This window comes from Anolis carolinensis, chromosome 3, assembly GCF_035594765.1.
Source record: "Anolis carolinensis isolate JA03-04 chromosome 3, rAnoCar3.1.pri, whole genome shotgun sequence".
Lineage (NCBI taxonomy): Eukaryota > Metazoa > Chordata > Lepidosauria > Squamata > Dactyloidae > Anolis > Anolis carolinensis.
Genome location: NC_085843.1, coordinates 185,780,361 through 185,806,873, shown reverse-complemented (window position 1 = coordinate 185,806,873; position 26,513 = coordinate 185,780,361). Strand labels below are relative to the sequence as shown.

Sequence of the window (26,513 nt, the reverse complement as noted above, 5' to 3'; positions counted from 1 at the left end):
TTGCGAACTTTTGCATATATCAGCTCTTTACTTCTAAGCCTAATTTAATTGAAGGTGTCTCCATGCAGTGAATATTTTGTTCTTTGGTCTTTAGGTATTTTATATTCACCTCCTTCTGGGCTTACAAGATCTATTACGTTTATGGCTTCATGATGTTAGTGCTGGTTATCCTCTGCATTGTAACTGTGTGTGTAACAATCGTCTGTACATATTTTCTACTGAATGCAGAGGATTATAGGTGGTAAGTGTTGTAACTTGTTCTTTTGGTTTATTAGGTGTCTGTTTCAAAGTACATTTTTAATACTCTTAAGATATTAAAAGGTTTTAAAAACAACAGTAAAAGCAGTGTACTTGTAGTGTAGTGGTCATAATTATAAGCTTTTAAACCCATGTGCCATCAATATGTGGAAAAGAAAACCATCTAAACCTGGTTCCAAAAATATGGTCAAATTAGGGCCAGGCCAGCCTTCCTGCAAAGAGACTAGGGTGGGTGGGGATGTATAGGCTATACATTATTATATATACAGAATTTTAAATTACTGTTCATTCTTAAAGGCATTGAAAAAATTTCAACCCATCGTACCATTGTGTGTGAACAGGATAGAATTGGAAAATTGTAGTTTAAAAAGAGCACAGCCATAGGGACTAGAGAATATTTAGACACAAGAGAAATGTTGTAAAATATTTTTACAAAAGCTGCAAGAAGTATTCATGCTGATTTGTTTTTTCATGTAAGGGGAGAATGGGGCATTTAATTTTAATAAAAATAAAAATAATAGATTCATGTTTTAGTGGTTGTCAAGAATCAGCTAAAACTGGTAGATGAATTTTCTGTTCTAATTGTTTCCTTGTGTTTTTCAGGCAATGGACAAGTTTTCTATCTGCTGCTTCAACTGCAATCTATGTTTACATGTATTCCTTTTATTACTATTTTTTCAAGACAAAGTACGTTGCTTTTGACATTTTGCATTTTTACTTTTCAAAATAAGCATCACAGAAAATGTTCTAGTAATTGGCAACTTGGAGATACTAAAAATCTGCCTGTGTTTTGCTTTTTCCCCAGGATGTATGGTTTGTTTCAGACATCATTTTACTTTGGTTATATGGCAGTATTTAGCACAGCCCTTGGAATAATGTGTGGTAAGTTCATAATGTATTCAGTATGTAAGTTATACTGTTATTTCCTTCTAAAATCGAGCCAGTGAATCACTGGATGTTGACTCAGTGAGGTCAACTTCAATTGGGATTGAACTAATAAGATTTCAAATGGATATACTGTATTCAGTTCTTTGAATAATATTTCTAATTTCTTACCACTGTTTTTAACTATTTTGGTTTTTTTGTAGATCCTTTAAAATGTTTTACTATTAACTTTCCTGAACTTTGGAACAAGTTTGAATGCTGAGCTCTAAATCGCTAAAGAATATAATTTATTTTAATACATATACTTTCAAAAGAAATGTATACAACTTTTGATAGTTGTGCTGGTTGTCTTCAATATGATAGACACAAGAGTGCCAGTATGAATTGTTTTCTCCCTCTTAGTAGCTTGTCAGTGATTCACAGTCTCGGCCATTATAAGGCAGACCATCATTTCCTTCCAATAAGCCGTATCTTCCTTTTGTTTACCAGAGGAAGATGCAGTATACAACTAGTCTGTTTTCAATCTTCATATTAGGATTTCTTTGTTAATGCGATTGAATTAACCTTACCAGGGAATGACGTTTGTAACTTCAGAGGCACTGGAACCTCATTTGGCATACTTTTTAAAAATCACACTTTTAATTAACTTTTCATGTACAGTTAACAAACTGACATAGAAAAAGGGGAAATGCTGCTATTGTCTCCATTGTGGACCCCGATTGAAATGTCGTTTGTCATATGTTAACAACCAGATCTATTACATTTGGCCAAAGACAGACTAAGGCGCCTTCTACACTGCCATATAATCCAGATTATCAAATCAGATAATCCACATTATCTGCTATGAACTAGATTATATGAGTCTATACTGCCATATATTCCAGTTCAAAGCAGATAATCTGGATTATATGGTACTGTAGAAGGGGCCTAAGACAATGTAGAAGGGAAAACAATCTTTCAGAAAGTCCAGGACTCAAGCCTCAAGGACCCTAGTTGCTTCAAGGAGGGTTTGAACACTCAGTAGTTCTTCTAGTTCGTTTGACTTCTCCATCATCCTTCTCTTTTTTCCCTTCTGTGCAATTTGGATCTCCAGGCTGGTCCCTCTTTACATAGCTATAGAGGGTCTGCCATATCTGTGGACACTATATCTGCAGATTTAACCAACCATAGATCCAAAGTAAAAAATAAATAAATACAGGAATATGGTGATTGGCATCACTTCTGCTCATTTACTTGTGAGTGAACATCACTGCCCCCCACCATGATCTGCAAAATTTGCTTGCCTGATCGAGGAGCTACAAACTTCCTGTTTCATAAGGAGTGATGTCATAATAGATATACAGTAGAGTCTCACTTATCCAAGCCTCGCTTATCCAAGTTTCTGGATTATCCAAGGCATTTTTGTAGTCAATGATTTCAATATATCATGATATTTTGGTGCTAAATTCATAAATACAGTAATTATAACATTACTGTGTATTGAACTACTTTTTCTGTCAAATTTGTTGTATAACATGATGTTTTGGTGCTTAATTTGTAAAATCATAACTTAATTTGATGTTTAATAGGCTTTTCCTTAATCCCTCCTTATTATCCAAGATATTCGCTTATCCAAGCTTCTGCTGGCCCATTTAGCTTGGATAAGTGAGACTCTACTGTACTTGTTGTGTCAGTGCTGAGAAGTGGAGGGCCCCAAACTAAGGCCTATGGGCTGGATGCTGACCTGCAAAGTCATTTACCCAGCTCCCACCCTAAACTTTGAACGTAGGTTTACCCTAAGTCTAAAATGCCTTGAATGTACACAACAACAGTCCTAATTAACTTGACTCTCACATCAGCCAAATCAGGCTCACACTTCCCATTGAAATACTGGTAAGTGTATGTTGATTAAAATTGTTCTTCATTTTAAATATTGTCTTGTTCTTTCATTTTTTGCACTGCAAATAAGATATCTGCAGTGTTCATAGGAGTTTTTTTTCTTTCAAACTATAGTTCAGCTCCGAACAGTCTGAGGGCCTTCTGCTTAGAAAGGTTGAGGACCCCTGGCCTAGAGCTTTTGAATGTGTAGTAGTTTTCATTGCATGTAATAGCTCTTTAAAAAAAACATTAATAAAATGCTTGCTTATACATGTTTGTTTGTTTTGCAGGAGCTATCGGCTATATGGGAACAAGTGCCTTTGTTAGAAAAATCTACACCAATGTGAAAATTGACTAAGGAAACTGAACCCTGCAGCATTTAACGTGTGGGGCTGGGGTGGGGACAGAGTATATATAAACTTGCACACCAAAAAGCGCAAGAAGAAAATTGTGTGTTTAACACTGGGCACTCTGTGGGTCTCTCTCTTTCTCTCTTTCTCTCTTATGGATCATTTAAAGCAACATCTCCTTTCATTGATCCTCGTTCTTACTGACTTCCTCCAACTCTTCGCATCAAATGCTTGGATTGTATTCAGTAGGTATTACCACAGTACATGCTAATCCCCTGCCCCCCAAATAGCTCAGAAAGATGAAATAGACTAGCTCTCTTCAGTGAAGAGGACAAACTGTATTTAAGCATATGTTACATTCAAATAAAAAGGAAAGTGAAACACATGGATCCTTAAAAAAACGAATTAGTTACTGGTACTTAAATTTCTGTTCTGGAATGATTTCATCTCCCCAGGGTTTAGTGCTGCTTGACTGGGTGAAGAAACCCTTGGAGGTACCAGGATAACTTGCAATATCAGCTGCTTCAAAACCCATGTATTTGTTAAAAACGCAAATGTTTGCATGCAATATCTGTTTAATAGGACCTACTTTCCATTTGCTCATTATAAAAGGAATATCCAGCTATATCTGAGATCCATCTCAAGAAACTTAAGTACAGAGGTGGAACTCTGCAGTGCAATTTTTGTACAGTCAGCGAGCAGAAATTAAGATGGTGCATTCTGTTTTTATTCAACACCTGGAAGTCTCAATTTAAATAATAATTGAATGTCTGCAATGATTTATTTCTTTTCTTATTTCCTAACAACCACCCACCCCCAGTTTGGAGTGTTTACTTGATGATTTAAAAGGGGTAACAAGTGTATAAAACGTTTAATGATGTAACTTAGATGTAGCTCCCAAATGTATTTGGATGTACAGATTTACTAAAGAATACTTTTTTCTGATGATTCAGTGTAAAAATGTGTGAAATTAGGTGGCTTTTTACATCTTGCCTGCTGTTGCATGAAATGTTGGGGGTTTTTCTTGCAATATGTGTGTCATGTTTTCTGTTTCCCGGAGCTCTTTCAAAAGCAAATACTTGTAATTTATAACAGTTTCATTTTTGTTTAGTTTTCTCTGGACACTTGTGTAATAATACCTAAAGCAGCCCTGCTTCAAGTGTTCATAAAATTTAAAATAAAACTTTTCAGACCAATGTTCTGATTGTGAAAAAAAAACGGATACATTTGCAGTTTGAAGTTTTTTTTAGCAGAACATCAGAACGCCTGATTCTGAGCAAAACTCTAATATATTATTCAGATGACAAAAGCCAGAGGGTTTATTACACTCCCGATTCGGAGCGCTGAGCCTGAACATGGGTGAGGAACCAGTGAACTCCAGCTAACGTTAGGCTGAAACTTGTGTCACGGCTGACCATTGGCCTTGCTGCCTGTGACAAATGGGTTAGGGTCCAACGATATCTGGAGAAGCACCGGTTCCTGACTCCAAAACAATTGGACTGGTTTATGAGAAGCTGCATTGCATGTAGTAAAAAGAGATGGACTTGGGAGACCAAGGATCACCATTTTCTGAAGGTTATAAAACTTAGATGCTGCAGGGCCTTCCGAGTTTCTTGTTTTAAAGAAATTTTTCAGGTAAATTTTAGCATGTTTCCTCAAACAAAGTCTGATACCAAATAAATGAAGGTATCCTCAAAAGGCAAGTTACTGTGAGGAGGATTTGTTAATCCTTAAGCAAGTGAGTGTGTATGTGTGTTGAGTGTAAAACAAAGCGTTTTTTTTTCCTGAGGTAAGTTCACTGGAGACTTATTTTCACATTGTGCAAGAGAAATAAATACAATTTTACAGTAAATGAACTGTAGCTGATTATATTCTGTTATATGTGTAGCCAAATTCCATGGTAATCTTCTCCTGTCTAAATGGTGGACAGATATTAAACAATTTTGGCCCTCTGGTTTGGTGATACTTTCAGCTCATTTTACAAAAACCGTTGATTTGGTTTTCAAATTGTGGGTGACATCTGCCACTTATTAAAACAATTGCTGAGGGCACAGTCACAGTATTTGTCCTCATGTAGCACTTGATGATATGAAGCGGATCAAATTTTAACCCCTGTATATACGTTTACAGACTGGCAGTTTTACATGGAAATGGTTAGAAGGGTGTCTGAAACTCCTAGTTGTTTTTCATTACTTAAGAATGATTTTATATTTCTCTACATTCTTTCCTGAACACCACCCAAATTGTACAGTCAAAACTGATACCTTAATAAAATGGCAAATTAAGTGGTCTGCCTGTTTTGCTTAGTTGTTTATATGGGCATATGTATTCACCCCATCAGTGTTACACTGATTATGATAATGCTAAAAGCAGTTACACAAAGAAAACATTGAGATGGCAAAAATAATAGGTCAAAATATGGTTACATGATTGAAACCAACATTATTTTAAAGCTTGGGGAAACAAAAACATATTTACTAAAAACATGTCTTTTTTAGGTGTCAGCTGAGGCTCTCGAAGCGTTCAATAGATGGAATGCCACAACTGAATCCTTTTTCTGGTTTTCGCGCACCTGACCTGTACAAACAGGTCACCAGGAAAAGAGCCTCTAAAGATTATCTCAATATATGGGCAGATTCCCAAGGTTAAGCACCCAGATTATAAGACATGGCTGGGAAATGTGTGACCTGCCAGAATCTGTCAGACTGCAGCTCACACTGGCCCAGTATATGAAATGGTGAGGGTTGAAAGGAGTTAATTCATCTACTTCTGAAAACTTACACATTCCCCGTCTCTTTTAAGTCCTATAGAGCATTAAAGTTACTTGAATTATGTTTGGTGGGGCTGCCATTGCACTTTAAGAACTTGCAAGATTGCTTTGGCCAGCTTCAGTCACCCACCAGTAGTTCTCTTGAGACAATGTGAAGTGTCCAAGAGATCTTCAAAGATAGTTCTGTCAGTTGAAAGTGAGTTTTTGTTCTGTCCTGTTTTTTATTTTAGCCAAGATGATTTAGTGATGAATAGGCATGATCTTTGGACTTTATGTGCCATAGTTATGGAGAAAGTATTTGTGCAAGGAGTGCACCTATTGCTGTAATCTATATCTCTAAACCAACATTTTAATTGCCAAGCTTTTTACCTTTTATCAATGGCACCAAGGCCTGAGTGAGGGAAAGAGTTTCTTTCCTCTCTCAGGCTTCCAGTCCTGGGAGAAATCTGGAGTATATTGCTATTTCTGATTAGCAGTAGATTTTTTTTACAGTTTTTGGCTGTTTCAAACTGTTTCAGAAAAAGGCTTGCTATACATGGTGGATTGTCATATAAGTGCTAGGATTCCCAGTGAAGACCAAAAGCAGGACTCGTGCTCTCCAGTCCTGGACATTAAAGAGGCATCCTGCTTCTGACTCTTGAAATTCCTTATGCCCATCCCAGTGCATGACCAGTGGCTCCCAACCTGTGGGTCGCGAGACCAAAAATAAGGTCTGCGAGATGTGGGGAAAATCAGCTCTAGATTACTTAATATAGCTTTCTGTGGGCGAGCAGATGGCGACTACTGGATGGCAGAAACTAGATCTGATGTCTATCTAGTGCAGTTTTCTGAATCGGCACCCCAGATAACCAAACTGAATCTAAACTTGACCAAAAACTGATTTGTAACCCTTTTCGTACTAATGTTGGAGAGAGGTTCCTTGTCAAAAAAAAAAAGGTTGAGAACCACTGGTTTAGACAGACCCAAGTTTTAACTATCACAAGTAGTAGTAATTAATTCCACAAATTGTGTAAAGTATTTTTCTACTGCTACTCAAATATCTCTAGGGTACAAGATTATCGGAGAAATAAAAACCTATCTCCATTTCTTCCTGCATCATGCCCCTTTTGTTGTCTTCTTCCCTGCACTAAAAAGCCCCAAATACTTTGAGCCTTTCCTGACGGGATGTCGTTCCCACTTTTGGATCTTTCCTTAACTTTTTCCAATATTTTCTTTTGAAAATTCTAGCTAAAAAGGAATATTTGAAATGTTCATGGAGTTCTTGCTTTATCAACTAGGTTAAAGTATGTTTTCTCACGTTGGCTACATGAAATGTAACACCCAGTCATCAGACATGCACACAAATGAAACTGGATGGGCAGGAAATGCCAGGAGAACAAGTATGTGAAAGGTAAAATACATTGGCATTTCGTAACAGCAACAGTTGATGGCACAATGTGCCTGCACCATAATTTGTGAAAATACAACATGATACTGGCAGGGTTTTTGTTTAATCCTAGTATGAAATGTGCTGTTTTACATTTTTCTTTATCCATTAGATTGCATATTTAGTCAACATTGCAGCCGCCTTGACTCAGTTTCCCTTTCTAAATAAATTTATCTTGCAAAATTAAGTTTTAGTTTAAATTGTGCACTAACTTCATTGGATGCATTTCAAAGAGATATTTGATAGCTTATGGTTCAGAAATCCATTGTTCATTGAAATAATACCAATTTCAGTAGGTTGACTGTGCTTAATTTATACTCTCCTTGGACATCTGCTGTGGTGGTGGATCTGATATACAGATAAATTTATACCCACATTGTAGAATTACATCTCCCAGCAAATGGGTAAGGCACCTCTGAGATGTAAATTCAGGAACTTACCCAATGTGATATTGGGGTTGCATTGCACATTTATGTTGTGGCTTTTGCAAATATGCACCAAAACCAGGCGCCATCTTCTCTGCAGTTTATGTGGCTAGCCACAAAATGATTGCATCATCCTTAAACCCATTTAGAAATTTAAGTTTAAAATACATTTAAAAAGAAAGTTAGATAAATAAACAATTTAGGTGAGGAATTCCTTTAGCTTTTGGGGGAAAGAGGTAAGCTAGACCTCACATCCCCCTGGCTTCTCCCCATTCATGTCAACAGTGATTCCTCTGTAGAAAGAGCTGATAGTTTCTGAGGAGGAGGAAGAATCAGCTGACCAAGGGTTCACAGGGGTCTTGGTTTACACTAGAGTTTTCAATGTTAAAGATTTCTGTACTTTTATCCAATCTCAATGTACAGCCTGAACCATGGACATTTTCTGAACCATCACCATGGAACACCATACTGAGTGGGTCTTAAAGGTGAAGGGAAGAGCTAGATCAGCTTTAAAGCCATTCAGCACCAGGTAACTCCTGAATGGGTATTGTTCATTCAACCTCTTTTCCCTTGTCATTCTTTTCCAGAGATATCCACAAATGTGTCTTGTGCAAAAATTGCAGATTTTATTGAAAGAAATTATTGTTTGTCTTGGAGAAAACATTTCCCTCCATTATTTAGATCTTATTAAGCTTAGGAGGGAAGAACAAAAACTGGCACATAAAATGTAGATTCTCAGAAGCTAGCATCTCAAATGGTTACTGGCAACCATCTCCCACACACATACAGTGGATTCATGCTGAAACTATTTTCTTTGGAATGGACTTACTGTGTATGCCGATATGTGGTTTATAGGCTGGGTTACGGGATATTGATACATATGTTTCAGTGCCACCTATATGACACTTATGTGACATTGAATGACACACACTTCTTTGACCCATTCCAAAATGGCTTCAGAGCTGGATATGGAGTTGAGACTGCTATGGTTGCCTTAATGGATTATCTCCGTCTCAACATTGTCAAGTGGTGTGTGTCCCTGTGGTGCTTCTAGAGCTCTCAACGACTTTCAGTACCATCAACCATGGTAGCCTTCTGGAACACCTGGAGGGGTCCAGATGGTGGTGTTTGGGGATAGCTGCTCCTAAAAAAAAGCTGTTACATTGCTTACTACCAGCATCAGCTGTGCCCCTTTCTAGATTTGGAGGACGTAAAGATGGTAGTGCACATACTGGTAATTTCAAGGTTGGACTTCAGTAATACACTTTACAGTGGCTACTCTTATGCCAAATTCAGAAACTCCAGCTGGTTCAAAATACAGCAGCCAGAATGGTTACAGGAACATCTTTGGGATTCCGAGCAGATATTGGGCCGTTCCACACAGCCATTTCATAATAATAAATAATAAACTTTTATATCCCGCCCCATCTCCCCGAAGGGACTCGGGGTGGCTCACAACAGGGACAAGCCCGAAACAACGACACAACATATATGACAAAAACTTAAAACATTTCAACGATACACAAAATAAAATAATGAACAATACATTAAAATCCAAGCAGATAAAATCAGAGTAATTAAAAGCAAACCAGCAGGGACAGGTTTCATAAAGTGCTGTATCATGGAAATGAGTAACAGTAATAAAGTGCCATACGCTTTTAAAACATAAAGAAGTATTCTGATGACAGCTCTATTGGGCCTATTCATCCAGAATATCATGGCAGAAAATCCAACAATAAAGCTTTGAACTGGGTTATCTGAGGCCCCCTTCCACACAGCTGAATAAAATCCCCCATGTTCTGCTTTGAACTGGAATATCTGGCAGTGTGACTCAGATAACTCAGTTCAAAGCAGATATTGTGGGATTTTCTGTCTTAATATTCTGGATTATATGGCTGTGTGGATGGGCCCTGGGTCCACACTACCATATATTCCAGCTAAACGCAGGTAATGCGGGATTTCAGGGTTGTTGTATGTCTTTCAGGCTGTGTGGCCATGTTCCAGAAGTATTCTCTCCTGACATTTCGCCCACCTCTATGGCAGGCATCCTCAGAGGTTGTGAGGTATAGATAAACTAAGTAAGGAAAGGAAATAATATATATCTGTGTAGAGTCCAGGGTGTGGCATGAAAATGAACAAAATCTGGCTACCAGTATTACAAAACTCTAAAATCAAAACAGTAGATGGGAACCAACACTCTGAGGGCGGAGAACAGCTAATGACTGAACAAAGGGTGCCCCCAGGCAAGAGACAAAAACCTTTCCAATGCTAATTAGGGTGATTAACTGAAACATTAATGCTGGCTTCCCAGTGACAAAGGACTCTTGCCACACCCTGGACTCCACACAGATATATATTCTTTCCTTTCCTTACTTAGTTTATCCATACCTCACAACCTCTGAGGATGCCTGCCATAGATGTGGGCGAAACGTCAGGAGAGAATACTTCTGGAACATGGCCACACAGCCCGAAAGACATACAAGAACCCTGTGATCCCGGCCATGAAAGCCTTCGACAACACAATGCGGGATTTTATTCAGCTGTTTGGGGGCTCTTCCACACAGCCATATAACCCCGAATATCAAGGCAGGCAATCCCATAATATCTGCTTTGAACTGGGATATCTGAGTCCACACTGCCGTATATTCCAATTCAATGCAGAAAATGGGGTTTTTTTTTTATTCAGCTGCGTGGAAGGAGCCAAGGAAACAAGTTACGATCCAAACCAGAAACTCAACATCATCCTATGTCTTTCGAGTTGTGTGTGAGGAAGCCGGACGTTCCACGTCACTCGGCTTCCGGGCTCTAGGACCAATGGAACCCTTCGGGAAAACGGAGCCGACCTCCATAGGAAGTCGGTGTCATGTGACGGCGGTGCTGAGCCAATCAGAGCCGGCGTTGACGGGCGCGTGGCCTTTTCGCTGACAAGATGGCGACGGTGGAGGCCGCTCCGGCTCCTCAGGGCGCTGCGACGCCTTCGCCCGCGTCTCCAGCGGCTGCTTCCTTGGCGCCTTTGCCGGCCGCTGCTCCTGCCGCCCCCGCTGCCCCGCCGCCTGCAGCGCCTCCGGCTCCGGCCCCCGCTCCGGCTCCGCTAGCTGCGCCCTTCCCTGGCGGCCGCGCGGTCCGGCTGCACCCGGTGGTGCTGTCCTCCATAGTGGACAGCTACGAGAGGCGCAACGAGGGCGCGGGGCGCGTCATCGGCACCCTCCTCGGTAAGGAGTGCGTGGGGATGTATAGCAGGCACGGGCAAGCAATACAAACACCACAGAGGTATTCTATAAATTCTTCATAGACATTTCTACAAGAACCAGTGATTCCACATCACTGAATACATCCATCACTTTTCCACAGGGAAGAAATAGTGGAAATGTCTACTTGACTGGGTGCTTAGCTGCATGTGTGCTAAATCTCTATATACAGTAGAGTTTCACTTATCCAAGCTAAAGGGCGGACAGAAGCTTGGATAAGCGAATATCTTGGATAATAAGGAGGGATTAAGGAAAAGCCTATTAAACATCAAATTAGGTTATGATTTTACAAATTAAGCACCAAAACATCATGTTATACAACAAATTTGACAGGAAAAGTAGTTCAGTACACATTAATGTTATGTTGTGATGACTGTATTTACGAATTTAGCACCAAAATATCACGATATATTGAAAACATTGACTACAAAAATGCCTTGGATAATCCAGAAACTTGGATAAGCGAGGCTTGGATAAGTGAGACTCTACTGTAAGTGGAAATGCATGATTCTTGCTCTTTTGGCTCTATAACAGTGGTTCTCAACCTGTAGGTCCCCAGGTGGTTTGGCCTACAACTCCCAGAAATCCCAGCCAGTTTACCAACTGTTCGGATTTCTGGGAGTTGAAGGCCAAAACATCTAGGGGCCCACAGGTTGAGAACCACTGATCTATAATGTACATACCCTTCCCTATGTATTAATTTGCTATTGGTCTCTAGACCTCAGTTAATAACTCACTTTATTCCTCACTTTCAGATAAATTGTTAGCAAACAGTGCAGTACAGTAGAGTCTCACTTATCCAACATAAACGGGCTGGCAGAACGTTGGATAAGCAAATAATGTTGGAGAGATTAAGAAAAAGCCTATTAAACATCAAAATAGGTTATGATTTTAGAAACTAAGCACCAAAACATCATGTTATACAACAAATTTGACAGGAAAAGTAGTTCAGTACACATTAATGCTATGTAGTAATTACTGTATTTACGAATTTAGCACCAAAATATCACAATGCATTGAAATCATTGACTACAAAAATGCGTTGGATAATCCAGAATGTTGGATAAGTGAGGCTCTACTGTATTACAATACAATAAAACACACTAAAATTTACAGAAATTGGAAATCTCTTTGCTGCATAGCTTACTTGGTCATAAAGAAGAAACCAAATATTCCAGTACTTGACTGAAACTCGAGCACTGAAACCCTTCCCTATGCTATCCAAAGCTTATACACACACATACACATATACACACATACATGCTAGCTTTAGGTACCCAGCGATGCCCAGGTTATTTGAAAAAGCATTGTTTGTTTTTTGATATTAGTGTTACAAATTCCCTCAGTGATATTACCTATTTATTAACAAAAAGTCAAGTCTTTTATTTTTTTATGAATGCTCCCATTAGGAAATGCATAAGGATGTGGGTGAACTACAATCTCCAAAATTGTGGCTCAGTCCTTCCCAAACCCTGCCAGTATTCAAAGTTGGCCATGTTGGGTCTGTGCACCAAGCTTAGTCCAGATCCGTCGTTGGCTGGGTTTGGTGTGGGTGAACTACAACTCCCAGAATTTATGGTTAATCATCCCAGTATGTTCAGTTGGCCATGGGGGTTCTCTGTGCCAAATTTGGTCCCGGTCCATTGTTGGTAGAGGTCACAGTTCCTCTGGATGTGGGTGAACTCTCTGAAATCAAAGTCAATCCCCCCTGTCCCCTCCAGTATGTTCAGTTGGTCATGGGGGGAGTCTGTTCAAAGTTTGGGCCAGGTCCGTCATTTGTGGAGGTCGCAGTGGTCTGTGGAAGTGGATGACAATATTGCAAATCCCATCAGCAATGGTCCATTCTCCCCCAAACTTCACCAGCACATAAAGTGGGTCACAGTGTGTCTGTGCCAAGTTTGGTTCAGGTCCCTCATTCGCAGTGGCCTTTGGAAGTGGCAACCAAAGTGGGTAAAGGTATTGCAAATCCCATCATCCGTGTTCCATTCTCCCACAAATCTAGGGGTGTGTCTATACTGTAGAATTTATTCACTTTAATTGCCTTGTTTCAGTGCTATGGAATTGTAGGGTCTGTAGTTTGACAAGCTTTTGAGCCTTCTCTGCCAAAGAATGCTGATGCCCCACCAAAGTTCAAATCCCAGGATTGCATAGCGTTGAGCCAAGACCATTAAATGAGAGATGACGTCCCTCAAAGAGGAGCTCCAGGTATATCTCCTGAAGCACCTTCTCCTTTTCCTTGGCTCAGCACTAAGATTACTGTATGACGCAAATCTAATGCGCACCCAATTTTTGGCAAGGCCTTTTAGCCAAAAAAGGTGAGCATTAGATTCTACTATATAAGGTATGTAACTATGCTTGTATGTGGAAAACACATCCAGAAAGCCCTATAACTCCCACCGATGATGAGTCTGGAGCAAACCTGACACACAGACCCAACATGACCAACTTGAAATATTGGTGGGGTTTGACCCCAAATGTTGGGAGTTATTTCCCCACATCCTAATACATTTTCAAATGGGACCACTGACTACTTCTAATGTTTATCCTTACAAAATCCCTAATCACTGGGAACCCCAGTTAGTTACACTATAAAGCAGAGCTCTTCAAATTGTGGGTCACAACATATCTGTGTGTCAGCTGCAGTGTGTAGGTGTGTTGCATGAACGTAATGAGAAACAACAAAAATCTTGAAGATAATATGTTATCTTACAAATTATATATGTTTGAAATACAGTAGAATCTCACTTATCCAACATAAACAGGCCGGCAGAATGTTGGATAAGCAAATATGTTGGATAATAAGGAGGCATTAAGGAAAAGCCTATTAAACATCAAATTAGGTTATGATTTTACAAATTAAGAACCAAAACGTCAGGTTATACAACAAATTTGGCAGAAAAAGTTGTTCAATACGCAGTAATGCTATGTAGTAATTACTGTATTTACGAATTTAGCACCAAAATATCACGATGTATTGAAAACATTGCCTACAAAAATGCGTTGGGTAATCCAGAATGTTGGATAAGTGAGATTCTACTGTATAAGTGAAAGGTTTTCATTATGCTCCTGTCTTCTTCATTATTGCAGTTTATTTATGTGTCCGCATCTCTTATAAGGGGTTGGCTTAACTTCTGGTTTGCTAATAAAACTGAATGACTGTATCATGAAATGATATGTGTCTAAAAAGTGTGTCACCAACATTCAATGTTTGGACAGCTCTGTTATAAATTGTTAGGGTTAAGCAGAAAAGTCAAACTCTTGTCTCTCAGTTCCATTCGGTCCTAGCTCCCAAAGTGCTTTGCATACATTCACACAGTCTTCTGGGGTTCATATATATGATAGCTCTTGGGCTTTGGAAGCCAAAATGGAAGTTGACCCCTAACCTGCCCAGGGCATAATTAGCATTGGAAACAGATCATTCCCAAGGTCTAGCTGTTTTCTGCACATGTGCTGTTGTTATGGGGATGTTCAGATGTGGGAAACGACAAAGGGAACTTTGAGTAAATTGTATTGGAAAAAGAATTTGGGCAGGCTATAGCATATCGTTGAAGGGAAGAAATAGTAATAGGATTTTCATTAATTATTTATTGCAGATAGAAAGAGCCTTTTTTTGCATCCAAAGAAGCAGCTGTGTTAGTCTTTTGCAACATGAAAAGGAGGAAAGGAGTCCTAGACAGTACTTCACTTTTATCTAAGGGTGGGCTTTCTGTTGTTTATAGCCAAAGCCTTCAAAGGTTTTGGTAGCATGTTGTTGGTAAAAACTGGACTTCATTGACCCAACTAGTATTGTATCTGCTCAGACGCACAAGACAAAGACACAAAATTATTGGATTTACAGCAACAATTTATTGATTAGCTAGTTGGCCTTATCAAGGACAGACAGTACAAACACAGCATACATCTAGTTCACTTAAAACAAAATACAGATGTACAGGTACTTGCCAGCTTAGTGCCAATGTAGCTTAGCTATAGATATATGCATCAACTATCCTTGTCTCCCATATACTGCACCCCAATCTGATCTATGTACTCCGATCTCCTTTTAGCAGCTTTAAACAAATACAGGGCCACTTTTTTTGTCAGAATGGGATTATTATTGGCCAACAAAAATGAAGCTTTGGCCGCTATATCCCAGCTTGTTTTATTACAAATAAAAGGCCATAAGTATTGTTTCCTTTCTTTTTCATATTTACAGCAGATAGTTCTCAAACGGCAGAACACACCCAAGAAGGTGAAGAAACAAAACAAGATTGCAAGAATCATATAGTATTAAACAAAATTCCAAGATGTCATAATTTTTCTAGTTATTACCTATAGTCCCCAGCGTAAACTTCTCAAATGCCTCCTTAATGAGATATTGCCAATTCTGGAGAACACAACTGCCTTGCAAGTTCTGGGAGACAGGCTTACATTTAGTTTTCAAATCTTAAACAACTGCTCACTTACCATTTGTAACATGGATAGTTACAGTCCCACTACAAATACAGATGCCAGCCTTGCCCCCACATCTACTCTTGGAGCAATATTACAGGGGCTAATAACATCCATGACAGAGGAGCTCTTTATCAAGCATGTTTTATTTAATTTTACAGGCACAATTGACAAACATTCAGTGGATGTCACCAATTGCTTCTCTGTCCCTCACAATGAGTCAGAAGATGAAGTGAGTACCAGTTTGGTCTTCATTTCGCATTACATTGCTGTTCTAACCTCCTGAGTGTTAAGCCTAATGAAATAATGCAGTGGTGTGATATTAGCTAAATTATGATATGTTGGGTTTAGGAATCTGATTTTTTTATTTTTACACAATTTTTAAAATTGAAAATACTGCAATCTAATAGCAAGGGATATACCGCTATATGGTCACACACTAATATTTCATTGTATTGCTGGGATCTATTTATTCATGAACATGCACTTTAATGCAGATGTTGAGAAGAAATAATAAATATACTGAATATTTTGACATTGTGGATTACTGAAATGCTATCCCAAGAGAAATGTGTATGGAAAGATTTGTTCTCCATGTTTATCAGGTTGCTGTCTTTTTCTTATCATTCCTTTGTGTTGTTTATTATACTGTGTTAATTTGGATGTGTGCTTCCCTGTCCCAGCAAGAATAAAGTTACAACCATTCATTAAGTACAAGGAAATAAATAACAACTGCATGCTTATTAGAAGGGTGTGTTCTGTCAAAGGAAAGCTGATGACGTTTTATTAGTCTAATGAGTTCAACTTTCACTACTATACATTTTCATATTCGTTTTGCTGTTTTCCAGGTGGCAGTTGACATGGAATTTGCCAAGAATATGTATGAGCTGCACAAGAAAGTGTCTCCAAGTGAAATTATTCTGGGATGGTAGGTCATTGTTGATGTCTACCTAGCCAATTGGAAAATATCTTATTCTAGTGCTGTATATAAGGTTTAAAATCTGTACAGTAGCAGTCTTGTGCAGCTACCTCACCATGCATGTTGTAAGAAGCACCCAGCTCCACTGGTGAACTTAAGCCTGTTATTATTTGTCAGCTTAATTAATATCACAAAATTGGTTATACTTATTTAAAGCACTTCAAATTATTGCAGAGAGATGCCTTATGGATGCTGCTCACTTTTGAATGTTAGAGCATTATTTTTTATGTCTCACTGAGAAAATACTGCTCTGTTTTTGAAAAAGCCAATTTTAAAACATCTATGTTGAATGAATGTAATTGTGTTTGTTTGTATCTTAATTATCCGAACTCCTCTTCTTCTTCTTTTTTGAAGGTATGCAACAGGACATGACATCACAGAACACTCTGTCCTGATTCATGAATATTACAGTCGGGAAGCACACAATCCAATTCATCTCACTGTGGATACTAGTCTACAAAATGGGCGTATGAGTATTAAGGCATATGTCAGGTATTTTCATAAACAATTTTAAGTTTTGTGCTTGTTTTATCTGTTTTGTTAAGATTAGAATACAATTTGTGATCCAGATTCACTGTAATAATTGATTTATTTATTCCTATCACTCTGTAAGAATTAAATCCCCAAAGTCAGTTTACAGACTAAAATTATAAATGTTAATAAAAAATTATAAAAATGACCCATCAAAATAGATTGTTGCTTAATAAAACAAATAAGGCTCTTGTCTATAAATGTTACACTAATTAAGAATGCTATGAAACATTAAATGAACATTTTAACAATTCCAGTTGTATAAATGAAAGCATTTTTAATGGAGCTATGGTCTATGCTTCCATCTGCTGTGTAGACCAAATGGACTAGATATGAACACAATTAATTCAATCCTCCTTTCTTATATTGCCTATATCACTGCTGCCTTTTTAAGCGGATAGTCATACAACTGAAAAATACTGGAAATACAGTAGGTTCTCCGCTTTCATGGGGATTTAGAGTGCAAAAGTAGGAAAAACACATTCAAAAACTATTTTTTAAACCCGAGAGAACATCTCTCTTGGAATCTACATTCTCCAGTGTATCTCTATGGTCACCTTCCAGTAGAATTCGACCATAGTCACCCTGGTGGACCTAGAGATGCCTAGAGAGAGCATATTAATCAAATTTGCAAATAATCAAATCCACAAAAAAATACCGTGCAAATGTGGAGGCTGCCTGCATGCTGCTTGTATAGCTTTAAAAGATCTTTCAGTTATGCAGTAACTTGAAAGGCAGCATATTCTTTTTCTTTGAACCTGGGTCTTCTCCATCTATCTGCATTTTGCTTGTCTTCCTTTCTATGATAAGTTTGCAGTTAGATCCATGGTAGTGTTTCTGTGCTTTCTGTTAGAAATACTGCTCATAGTTGGTACACTGCTAAAAATGATGTTTAGTTGGACATATTGACCTTTGTAAAAAATCTGCTTCTCTCTAGCACTGCAATGGGAGTCCCTGGTAAAACTATGGGAGTAATGTTCACTCCTCTCACCGTTAAGTATGCCTACTATGACACAGAGCGAATAGGTGGTAAGCACTTCATTTTTTGTTTCATACCTAGCTGATGTCTGAAACTGTTTCCCCAAGTTTTGCAACATTCTGATATATGAGTACAGAATGCAGTGAAAAGTTGGACAGGAAGACAAGGTCTATGTTGACTCTCAGTGTCTGTCTTTTCTTTGGGATAAGTAAAAATTCTGTATTGAAGAAAGGGGCTAAAGCTAACTCACCACACCTGATACTAAGGTTGCTAAGGTTAGGGGAGAGGGTTAATTTCTGTAGGAGAAATGTGACTGTGCTTACCCCTGTACGTTTTTTCTGTAAAGCAATTTATTCTCATATTGTTTGTTTTATCACTGATAGATCGTCACTGTTAGCTTGTCAAGTATTATGGAGAAATGCAGGGCTGAGACAATGATTTTGTCGATCTGGCAGAGTTATTTGAAGCATTTGTAAAGAGGCTGGAGCTTACAAAGCAAAGCATATAATGATGTTTTTAATACTGACATATTGTTTTGTAAGACAGAAAAACCTGTTGATCCTTATGTTCTAGTTGTTACTCAGGGCTTGGGTGACATTTTAAAAAATGCTCCCATGTTTGCTATTTATCACACTATGTGTTTTTAAAAAGCAACAGTTTGAAGCAGGGAATATACATAAATATATAGCATGACTGCGTAAAAAAATGACCCCAGCTATTATCCCATCAATAAGTATCCATCATGGTCAACTCATATTTTAAGTTTGCTAATGGGAGATAGCAAATAGATCTCTACCAGTAGATGATAAGAAGATTCCAGATTTCCTGAAAATATTGAATAGCATTTGATGGTCTGTTTCATGGCAATTAAAATATTGTTGTTTTATGCATAACCATGCTCTCCATGGTTATGAACCCACTCGTCCTCTTCACCATGCTATGAACCCACTCGTCCTCTTCGTTCATCCGGTAGGGCACTTCTTTCGCTCCTGGCTCAGTTGGCGGGGACCATTCCAGGCTCAGTTGGCGGGGACGAGGGAGCGGGCCTTCTCTATTGTTCTCTATTGTTGCTCCCCGGATCTGGAATTCCCTTCCGGAGGAGATCCGGCAAGCACCCACCCTGGCTTCCTTCAAAAAGCTGCTTAAAACCTGGCTCTTCCGCTGCGCCTTTGGATAACCGAGCCCATAGCTATAGTAGTTGCACAGGCCATCTCTTTGACTTGAAACATTGCACTATATTCCTCTGCCCCAAAGCATCTTAGAATGTAACATTGTATTTTAGTTCTAGTGGTCCCTCCAGGCCATCCTCTCCTCCATCCCAGTGGTGTTTTTTCTTTTTTCTTTTCAGATTCATATGTTATTTGAGTGATTATATTCCTTCTGTTTATGTGATTGTTTTAGTCAATTGTTATGTTTTGTTTTTAATTCTTATAGAGTTTTATAGTGTTTTCAGTGTTTTATTGTACAATGTTTTATGCTGATTTTATATTGGAAACCGCCCTGAGTCCCTTTCAGGAGAGAGGGCGGTATACAAATAAACTTTTACTTACTTACTTACTACTCCATGGATGCATCTATATTGTGAAATTAATGCAGTTTAACAACACTTTACCTGCCTTGGCTTAATGTTATGGGATTATGGGAGTTGGGCTTGCAAGGTCTTTAGTCTTCTCTGTCAAAGAGTGCTGGTGCCTCTCCAAACTACAATTCTCAGGATTCCATAGTCTTCAGCCATGGCAGTTAAAGTGGTATCAAACTGCATTAATTCTGAGTGTAAATGCAGCCAGGTCTTCCAGCTTTTCCTGGCAGCAAAGGTGACAGAGACAATGATACTCTCTCTCCACTTCCTATTCTTTACATGTGACAGTTTTTTTAAAAGGTCAGTGACAGATCCAGATCTGAGAACTTGAGTTGCTGCTGGGTCATATTTAGAATATATTTGGTAGAAGGGTATGTTTTCGTACCAGCCTGCTGCTCTTTCAACTAGAGTCTTCTTTCTCCATCTGAGATTTTTTGGAATGTGTTGGCTCTTTTGAGTGGGAAAGGAAGAAGGACCAGAAAGGAAGGGCTAAACATAAATAACAGTATATATCCTTGTGTTCCCAGAATCACTTTACAGATGTTTTAGAACCCCTACTTTGCTGTTCAGTAGCTGGTTCAGTACTGAATGGTTTTCCTAAATGGGAAGATGAATACTACCTTAGCAATTTTGATTTGAAGAAGTCTTCATTTTAAAAAATACTAAATTATTTTGAATAATACAAAGAGTTAGAAATACAATGGTAGCATAAGTCTGTTTCCTTGTGTGCATGGAGTGAAGTGCCTATGAACAGACATTTGTAGGCAGACAGTGTGCGTAAATAGCCATAGAAATGCAAAACGTGTGGCTGTGCTGGTGAGATGAAAGGTTTGGTTTTAACAGTAGTCACTGGGGAGGAAAGATGTTGCCTACCAGGAAAACTGTTATTTCAATTTAACCCACTGTCAACGGAGTGATATTTGTGGATACGGTGTATTCCAATTCCACTGTTCTGAATATTCCTTTATAAATTTTTTTAGTTTACCAGTTACTACCATTGTGATTTACTAACTTTGTCACTTATCAATAATGCTCTTGGTTCTAGAAATGAACCCTATCATACAATAACCAAGGAAATGTCAAGACAAAAGTCAGTACTTTTATGTAGTAATTGTTTAATTCTCTGGAAGATAATTCCCCCCCCCCAAAAGGCTGTTCATAGATGAAGCATTATTTTTATTAGCGTATTTGCCTAATTTGTTCATTCTTTTTAATGTTTCACCTTTTAGAGCACAATTTCTTTAAAAGGCAGCCTTCAAGATTGTGAAACACAGTTGTTTATAACCTTTTTGTTGAATAATCTTGGATCTCTTTTCTAACCATCTTATCCTATGATTTCAGTGGATCTCATTATGAAAACTTGCTTTAGCCCAAATCGAGTGATTAGTTTGTCCAGTGACCTTCAGCAAGTGGCTACAGCTTCAGTGCGGATCCAGGATACTCTGAACACAGTGCTGCAATATGCAGAAGACGTATTGGTAAGATATTCTGGTATTGTAGAAAGAAATGCACTGTGCAGATTGATTGATTGATTGATTGATTGATTGACTGACTGACTGATTTTTCCTTTACATATTAAGTAGCATCTTTATCTGTCTTTTGTCTAGTCTGGTAAAGTGGCAGCGGACAACACCGTTGGTCGTTTTCTGATGGACCTCATTAACCAAGTTCCAACGATTTCTCCAGAAGACTTTGAGACAATGTTGAACAGCAATATCAATGTAAGTTATGGGAGCAAACATGATTGCTGGGCAGGGTTATATGAGGACAGAGCTGGGGCTGTAGTGGAGGAGCACTAATGATCACATTCCCTCTCTCCTTTATCACTCTCCAAAACATGCACATGTTCCTTCCAATTTTGTCAATAGCAGCAGGAATCCTGCCAGAACTTTCTCCAAAAAGGATGCTCTATGATCATGTATTCCCTTTATCTTCATCCTACCCAGACCCTGAGGGCTTTGAGAAAGCATAGGATACTGATCCACTACAAATGTTAAATAGAAAGATTATAGAAAGGTCTTCCAATAAAATCTCTCTCTTCCCATATCAGATTTTTCATGCTTTAAAAAATGTATTTTTGGTATCTAACTGTAATGAAAATGAAATACCCTATGTACAAATACACCCACCTATTATTTTGTTTGGCTTCAAGATTGACAATAGCTCAGAAATTGACAAAACTGGAGCAGTTCCCCATTGAAGCCTGGGAAAAAACAAACAAACACGTAATAGCACTTTTTGGGAAAGCTGAGTTTTACTGTACAAGCCAATATGAATGCCCAGTCAGACTAAGCTTCTTTTCAGTGTGGCTTCCTTTTATTAATTTCATCAGGGACAACAGGGACTTGCCACCTCCTCCATGGTCACATTTGGACCCATGGAGAGGTGCTTTAGTTTAATAGCAAATGTATTGTTATTTTCTTATGTTGTGAACCTATGAGCCGAAGACTACATATAAACCTTACAAACCTTTATTTTATAGAAAATAATGTGAATGACTGCTGACTTTTTGGTTTGTTCTGTTTTTTAAAAATAATAATATTGTGCCAATATGCCATATTGCTTATAGTTTTAATAACATTTAAGAAAAAGGAATAAATCCTTCTACAGACCTAAAAGAAATTGCAGATACTAGTAGTCACCTTCTCTGAATTGGGGCTCGGTTTTCTTGTCTGTAGATTAGACACACAGATGTATAATACATGTTTACCTTCATTTCCTTACAGGATCTGCTGATGGTGACTTACTTGGCAAACCTCACCCAATCACAGATTGCGCTCAATGAAAAAATTCTAAACCTGTGATAGATCTTCTGAGAGAACATGAAGAAAATTTGAATTTGTGCCCATTGCATCCAAGTTATGAAGTTGGACTACAATTCTGAAATGACTATTAGCTTAACTTCCATCCTTGCTCCATATATTCCCTCCTCTTCACAAGAAAAAAAAAACTGAAAATGAAATGGGCTGACAATAATTAAAAATTATCGTTATAAATTTAAACTAAAAGCTCTCAATCTGTTCAACCTCACATATATATACCTAACACACAAATTACTGATTCTTGTTAAAGTGTTTTGATTCTTAATAAGCCAAGTAAGTAAAGTAAAGGTATTATTAATTTTTTTAATGGAACTTACTCCAACAGAACCAGCTTGGGGAGAAAGGAAGAACAGTCTTGGGCTTTCAAAGATGAGTAGGAAATGGTCAAGATTCTTTAGAATTATGCAGTACTGGTGGTTTTTTCTCCATAATAAGGATTAAGTCATTTGCGGAGGCAGACATACATAATGTAGTATGTAGATCTAGGGAAATAGTAGTTCCACTCAATTCTGCTTTGGTCAGACTTCACCTGGAATCTTGTGTCCAATTCTGGGTACCACAATTCAAGAGGGATATTGACAAGTTGCAATGTGTCCAGAGGAGGGTGATCAAAATGGTCAAAGGTCAGGAGGCCAAACCCTATGAGGAGCAGCTTAAAGTGCTGGGTATGTTTAGCCTATAGAAGAGAAAACGGAGAGAAGACATGATAGTCATGTTTTAATATTTGAAAGGATGTCACATTGAGGAGGGGGGAAGCGAGTTTTCTGCTGCTCAGGAGACTAGAACATGGAGCAATGGATGCAAACAGGAGAAAAAGAGATTGCAACTGAACTTTAGGAAGAACTTACTGACTGTGAGAGTTGTTGAACAATGGAATTCAACGCCTCAGTGCGACAAGAGTTTCCTCTGGAGGTTTTTAAGCAGAGGCTGGATGACCATCCGTTGGGAGTACTTTGATTACATTTTTCTGCTTGGCAGGGGATTGACCTGGATGGCTCTTGTGGTCTCTTCCAACTTTATGATTCTATCAGCAACATGACATATTGCTTAAGCTATGAAACTAGAAAGACTGTGGGTGCTATCCAGTGTATTGCACAGGGTCACGTATGCAGATCCAGGGGGGCTGAGCTATGATAGCAGTGCTTCTAATGCTTGGTCTGCTGTTGAAAGAAGGAAGTGTCTCTGGGAAGAAGGTAATCACTTGGAAGAAAAGGTATTGTCACTAAGACATTCTTTGTGGAATTTTTTTCTCTGGGCAAGGCAGGAGATGTTCATGATAACAGGCTATTAGATTATTAAAAACAAGTTGTGATGTGCACATAGATTGCATAATGAAGTATCTGGTAGGTCCAAATATTGCAAATGGAATATGTTGTCTAGATAGTCTCATTAAGTGTTGCTGGGATATAGTACCATGATGTATTTAGAGAAGTATAGGTACCAACAGCCACATTTAGACAGCTAGGTGTGAGTCTGCCTCCAATATCTTACTTTTCAGAAATTCCCATCTATCACCTCTAGTATTTCTGACCATGGGATCACACTCAGTTTTTCCCTAAATTACTGAAGTAAGCTTTCTTTGTGTCTATGCTTGACTATGAAAAACTAGGAGATTATGCATTGGGAAACTTGTGTTTCCCCACAGCCATCGATGATCTCACAGTGTGTGCTGTTGCAGTGTGTCCTGATATTCTTGCATCACTAATCATCACAACGGCATTGTTATCTTCAGTCAAAACGGTAATCATTTCCTGGCAGAATGCTTTGCATTGTGAGAAATCCCTAGCATTCAATTCTGCACAATCATCATCTTGCATGCATGGAAGTAAAATTCTGTGTGAAGTATACACCTTAGGGACATCTAGACATTGCAAAGCTGCTGCATGGCGCTGGACAGAACGTTGCAGACTAACAAAACTCTCCCTCCCCCCACACTGTTTCCACATTTTTGGGCAGCAGTATGCTTCAGGAACAGCCAGGTGGCTTCTTCATCATCATGTTTCCTGTGGCCCAGAACACATAAACCCATTGCAGTAGAGTGTTGCGATCGGGTATCACTCCATGTCGTGCAACACTGAAGTGTGCACAGTTGCCACAGATTCAGTTTTTTTAAAACTCCACTCCAAATACGCGGTGCTTTGCACTTCACAGTGTATTTAGAAACATTTTTTGGAAAGTGTACATTAGGCCAGCTACATCCCTGACCTCCCTGTTGCAACCCAGAAGGTCTGAAGAGAAACTAACTGCATATATAAATATGATCACGTTCCTAGTGATTGTAAACCTTACCCAGTTTTGAATATCTGAATAGGGTCATTGGGCCTTGCAGATCCTCATATGACACCACTGTCAGGGGTCTTTGTTTTGTGACTGTTGCAAAGTCATATATCTGTTACCCACCTGTTTGTTCCCTGAAGAAAACAAAGGAAGGATGTAAAGGGATATCTTGCTTGTGAAGCATTTCACAAGTATATATTGTAATGAACCAGAGAGGTGCAATTGCTGCCCACTGTCTGCTCCCCACTTAATATTTAATATGAAAGGTTAATATTAAAACCTTTCTTTGACCGTGTTGTCTGGTCAACCAGCGGTTACCAGGCTTCAAACCAAGGCCTCTTCCTGTTCTCAGGCCACTGCAATCTAGCCCCTGAGTAGCATCTGTTACCAGTTTTGGAAGGACCTGGCTGTGAATTTGGATTTGTGCTCTAGCACCACCAGCAGAAGTTAAGTATTTCAACAACAACGTAAAATAGAGAGCATATCTCTAGAATTTTTGGAAAGTAGTGGGTGTCAGGGAGAAAGAAAGCAGCCAAATTGGTTATCTTCAATGCTTTCTTCACTATTCGAAAATGCACTCATGTCGCAGCAATGGTACTATCTTTACATAAGATTCAAGAAATCTCCAAACTAAATTAGGTATGCGTGTGTGTGTGTTTCTTTCAGCACATGAGCTTAGTAATGCATTTCTTGCTTTTGTACTTTGATCTGGTGGTTTAATAATGAGCCGGTCTATGGTTCAGGAATGGAGCAGATCTTGCAGGTTTGGTTTCCTTTAGAATTAGTGCACTAGATAGATGTAGGATGTTGTTTATTATTTTTTTAATGTTGAACATTCGGAATGACCATAAATGGGAGACAATGAGTCATTCTCTGAGCTGAACAGACCCACAAAGTTTTTTTAATAACCTCAGAGCAACCTTTCGACAGCACCCATCCATGTCCTCTCAGTTGTGTTAGCGACAACCATCATTTCAATACAGATTTCATAAGACATCAACTGCTCTTATAGAATACCATCTTGTCTGAGTCTCTTCAGGACCAATATAAGTCCAGGCTCCTATTTTTCTTTCTTTGTGCAACTAGCAGGAAGGTTTGCTGCTGCATAGATATGACTGCTGCACTTGATGAGATTATAGTTTCTAACAAAATGCCATGTCCACAAAATTTTTCTTACCTCTGTGATCGTTCCCTTTCTCTTCCATGCAATTACCCACAATGTAAAACAATGACACTAGATCTTAAAAAATTCATGTTGCACTAAAGCAGTGTTTCTCAAACTTTGCTCCTCCAGATGTTTTGGATGTCAGCTCCCACAATTTCTAACAGCTGTTAAACTGCCTGGGATTTTTGGGAACTGAAGTCCAAAACACCTGGCAGTTTGAGAAACACCGCATTAGAGGGTACCTAGCACACATCTTTTATCTGCACAGCCAGATTTATTGGCATCTAAATAGAAAACATAGGTAACTTTAGGAGTCACGCTACCTATGCAAGAAAGAAAGAGTACTTTCATCAGATCTCAGGAGAAAGGTAAGAATATTTTGTTTTGCCGCAGTCACATTTCTCTTCTCCAATCCCTTTCCCTATTGCCACAGAGCTCTTCAAAGCCCCAAGGTCCACCCAATCCAAAGCAAGGCTAGTGAGAGATGGGGCCTTGGTTCTTGCAGCTCAGGATTTGCTTCAGAGACAAGCA

General features: G+C 38.8%; 2 protein-coding genes across 2 annotated transcripts in view; both read left to right on the top strand.

Annotated features, from left to right (window-relative positions):
* The window catches only part of tm9sf3 (transmembrane 9 superfamily member 3), a 32,638-nt gene extending 26,997 nt beyond the window's left edge, over nucleotides 1-5,641 (top strand). Inside the window, exons 12-15 of the mRNA XM_003223132.4 lie at nucleotides 95-241; nucleotides 862-945; nucleotides 1,064-1,140; nucleotides 3,291-5,641. Of these exons, the coding sequence (XP_003223180.1) occupies nucleotides 95-241; nucleotides 862-945; nucleotides 1,064-1,140; nucleotides 3,291-3,358 (376 nt within the window). The 3' untranslated portion in view covers nucleotides 3,359-5,641. The remainder of the gene's footprint in view (nucleotides 1-94; nucleotides 242-861; nucleotides 946-1,063; nucleotides 1,141-3,290) is intronic.
* Nucleotides 5,642-10,878: 5,237 nt separating this feature from the next.
* On the top strand, nucleotides 10,879-22,714 carry eif3f (eukaryotic translation initiation factor 3 subunit F). The gene is made up of 8 exons (XM_003223133.4): nucleotides 10,879-11,183; nucleotides 15,812-15,882; nucleotides 16,499-16,578; nucleotides 16,984-17,121; nucleotides 18,098-18,189; nucleotides 21,060-21,196; nucleotides 21,326-21,439; nucleotides 22,445-22,714. Exons 1-8 carry the CDS (start codon nucleotides 10,901-10,903, stop codon nucleotides 22,520-22,522), a joined length of 993 nt encoding a protein of 330 aa, XP_003223181.2. The 5' UTR covers nucleotides 10,879-10,900; the 3' UTR covers nucleotides 22,523-22,714.
* Nucleotides 22,715-26,513: the final 3,799 nt, after the last annotated feature.

Coding starts and splice junctions, on each gene's coding strand:
- eif3f (XM_003223133.4), top strand. CDS start 10,901: ATGGCGACGGTGGAGGCCGCTCCGGCTCCTCAGGGCGCTGCGACGCCT. Junction 15,883..16,498: donor ACAATGAGTCAGAAGATGAA/GTGAGTACCAGT, acceptor GCTGTTTTCCAG/GTGGCAGTTGACATGGAATT. Junction 21,197..21,325: donor AATATGCAGAAGACGTATTG/GTAAGATATTCT, acceptor TCTTTTGTCTAG/TCTGGTAAAGTGGCAGCGGA.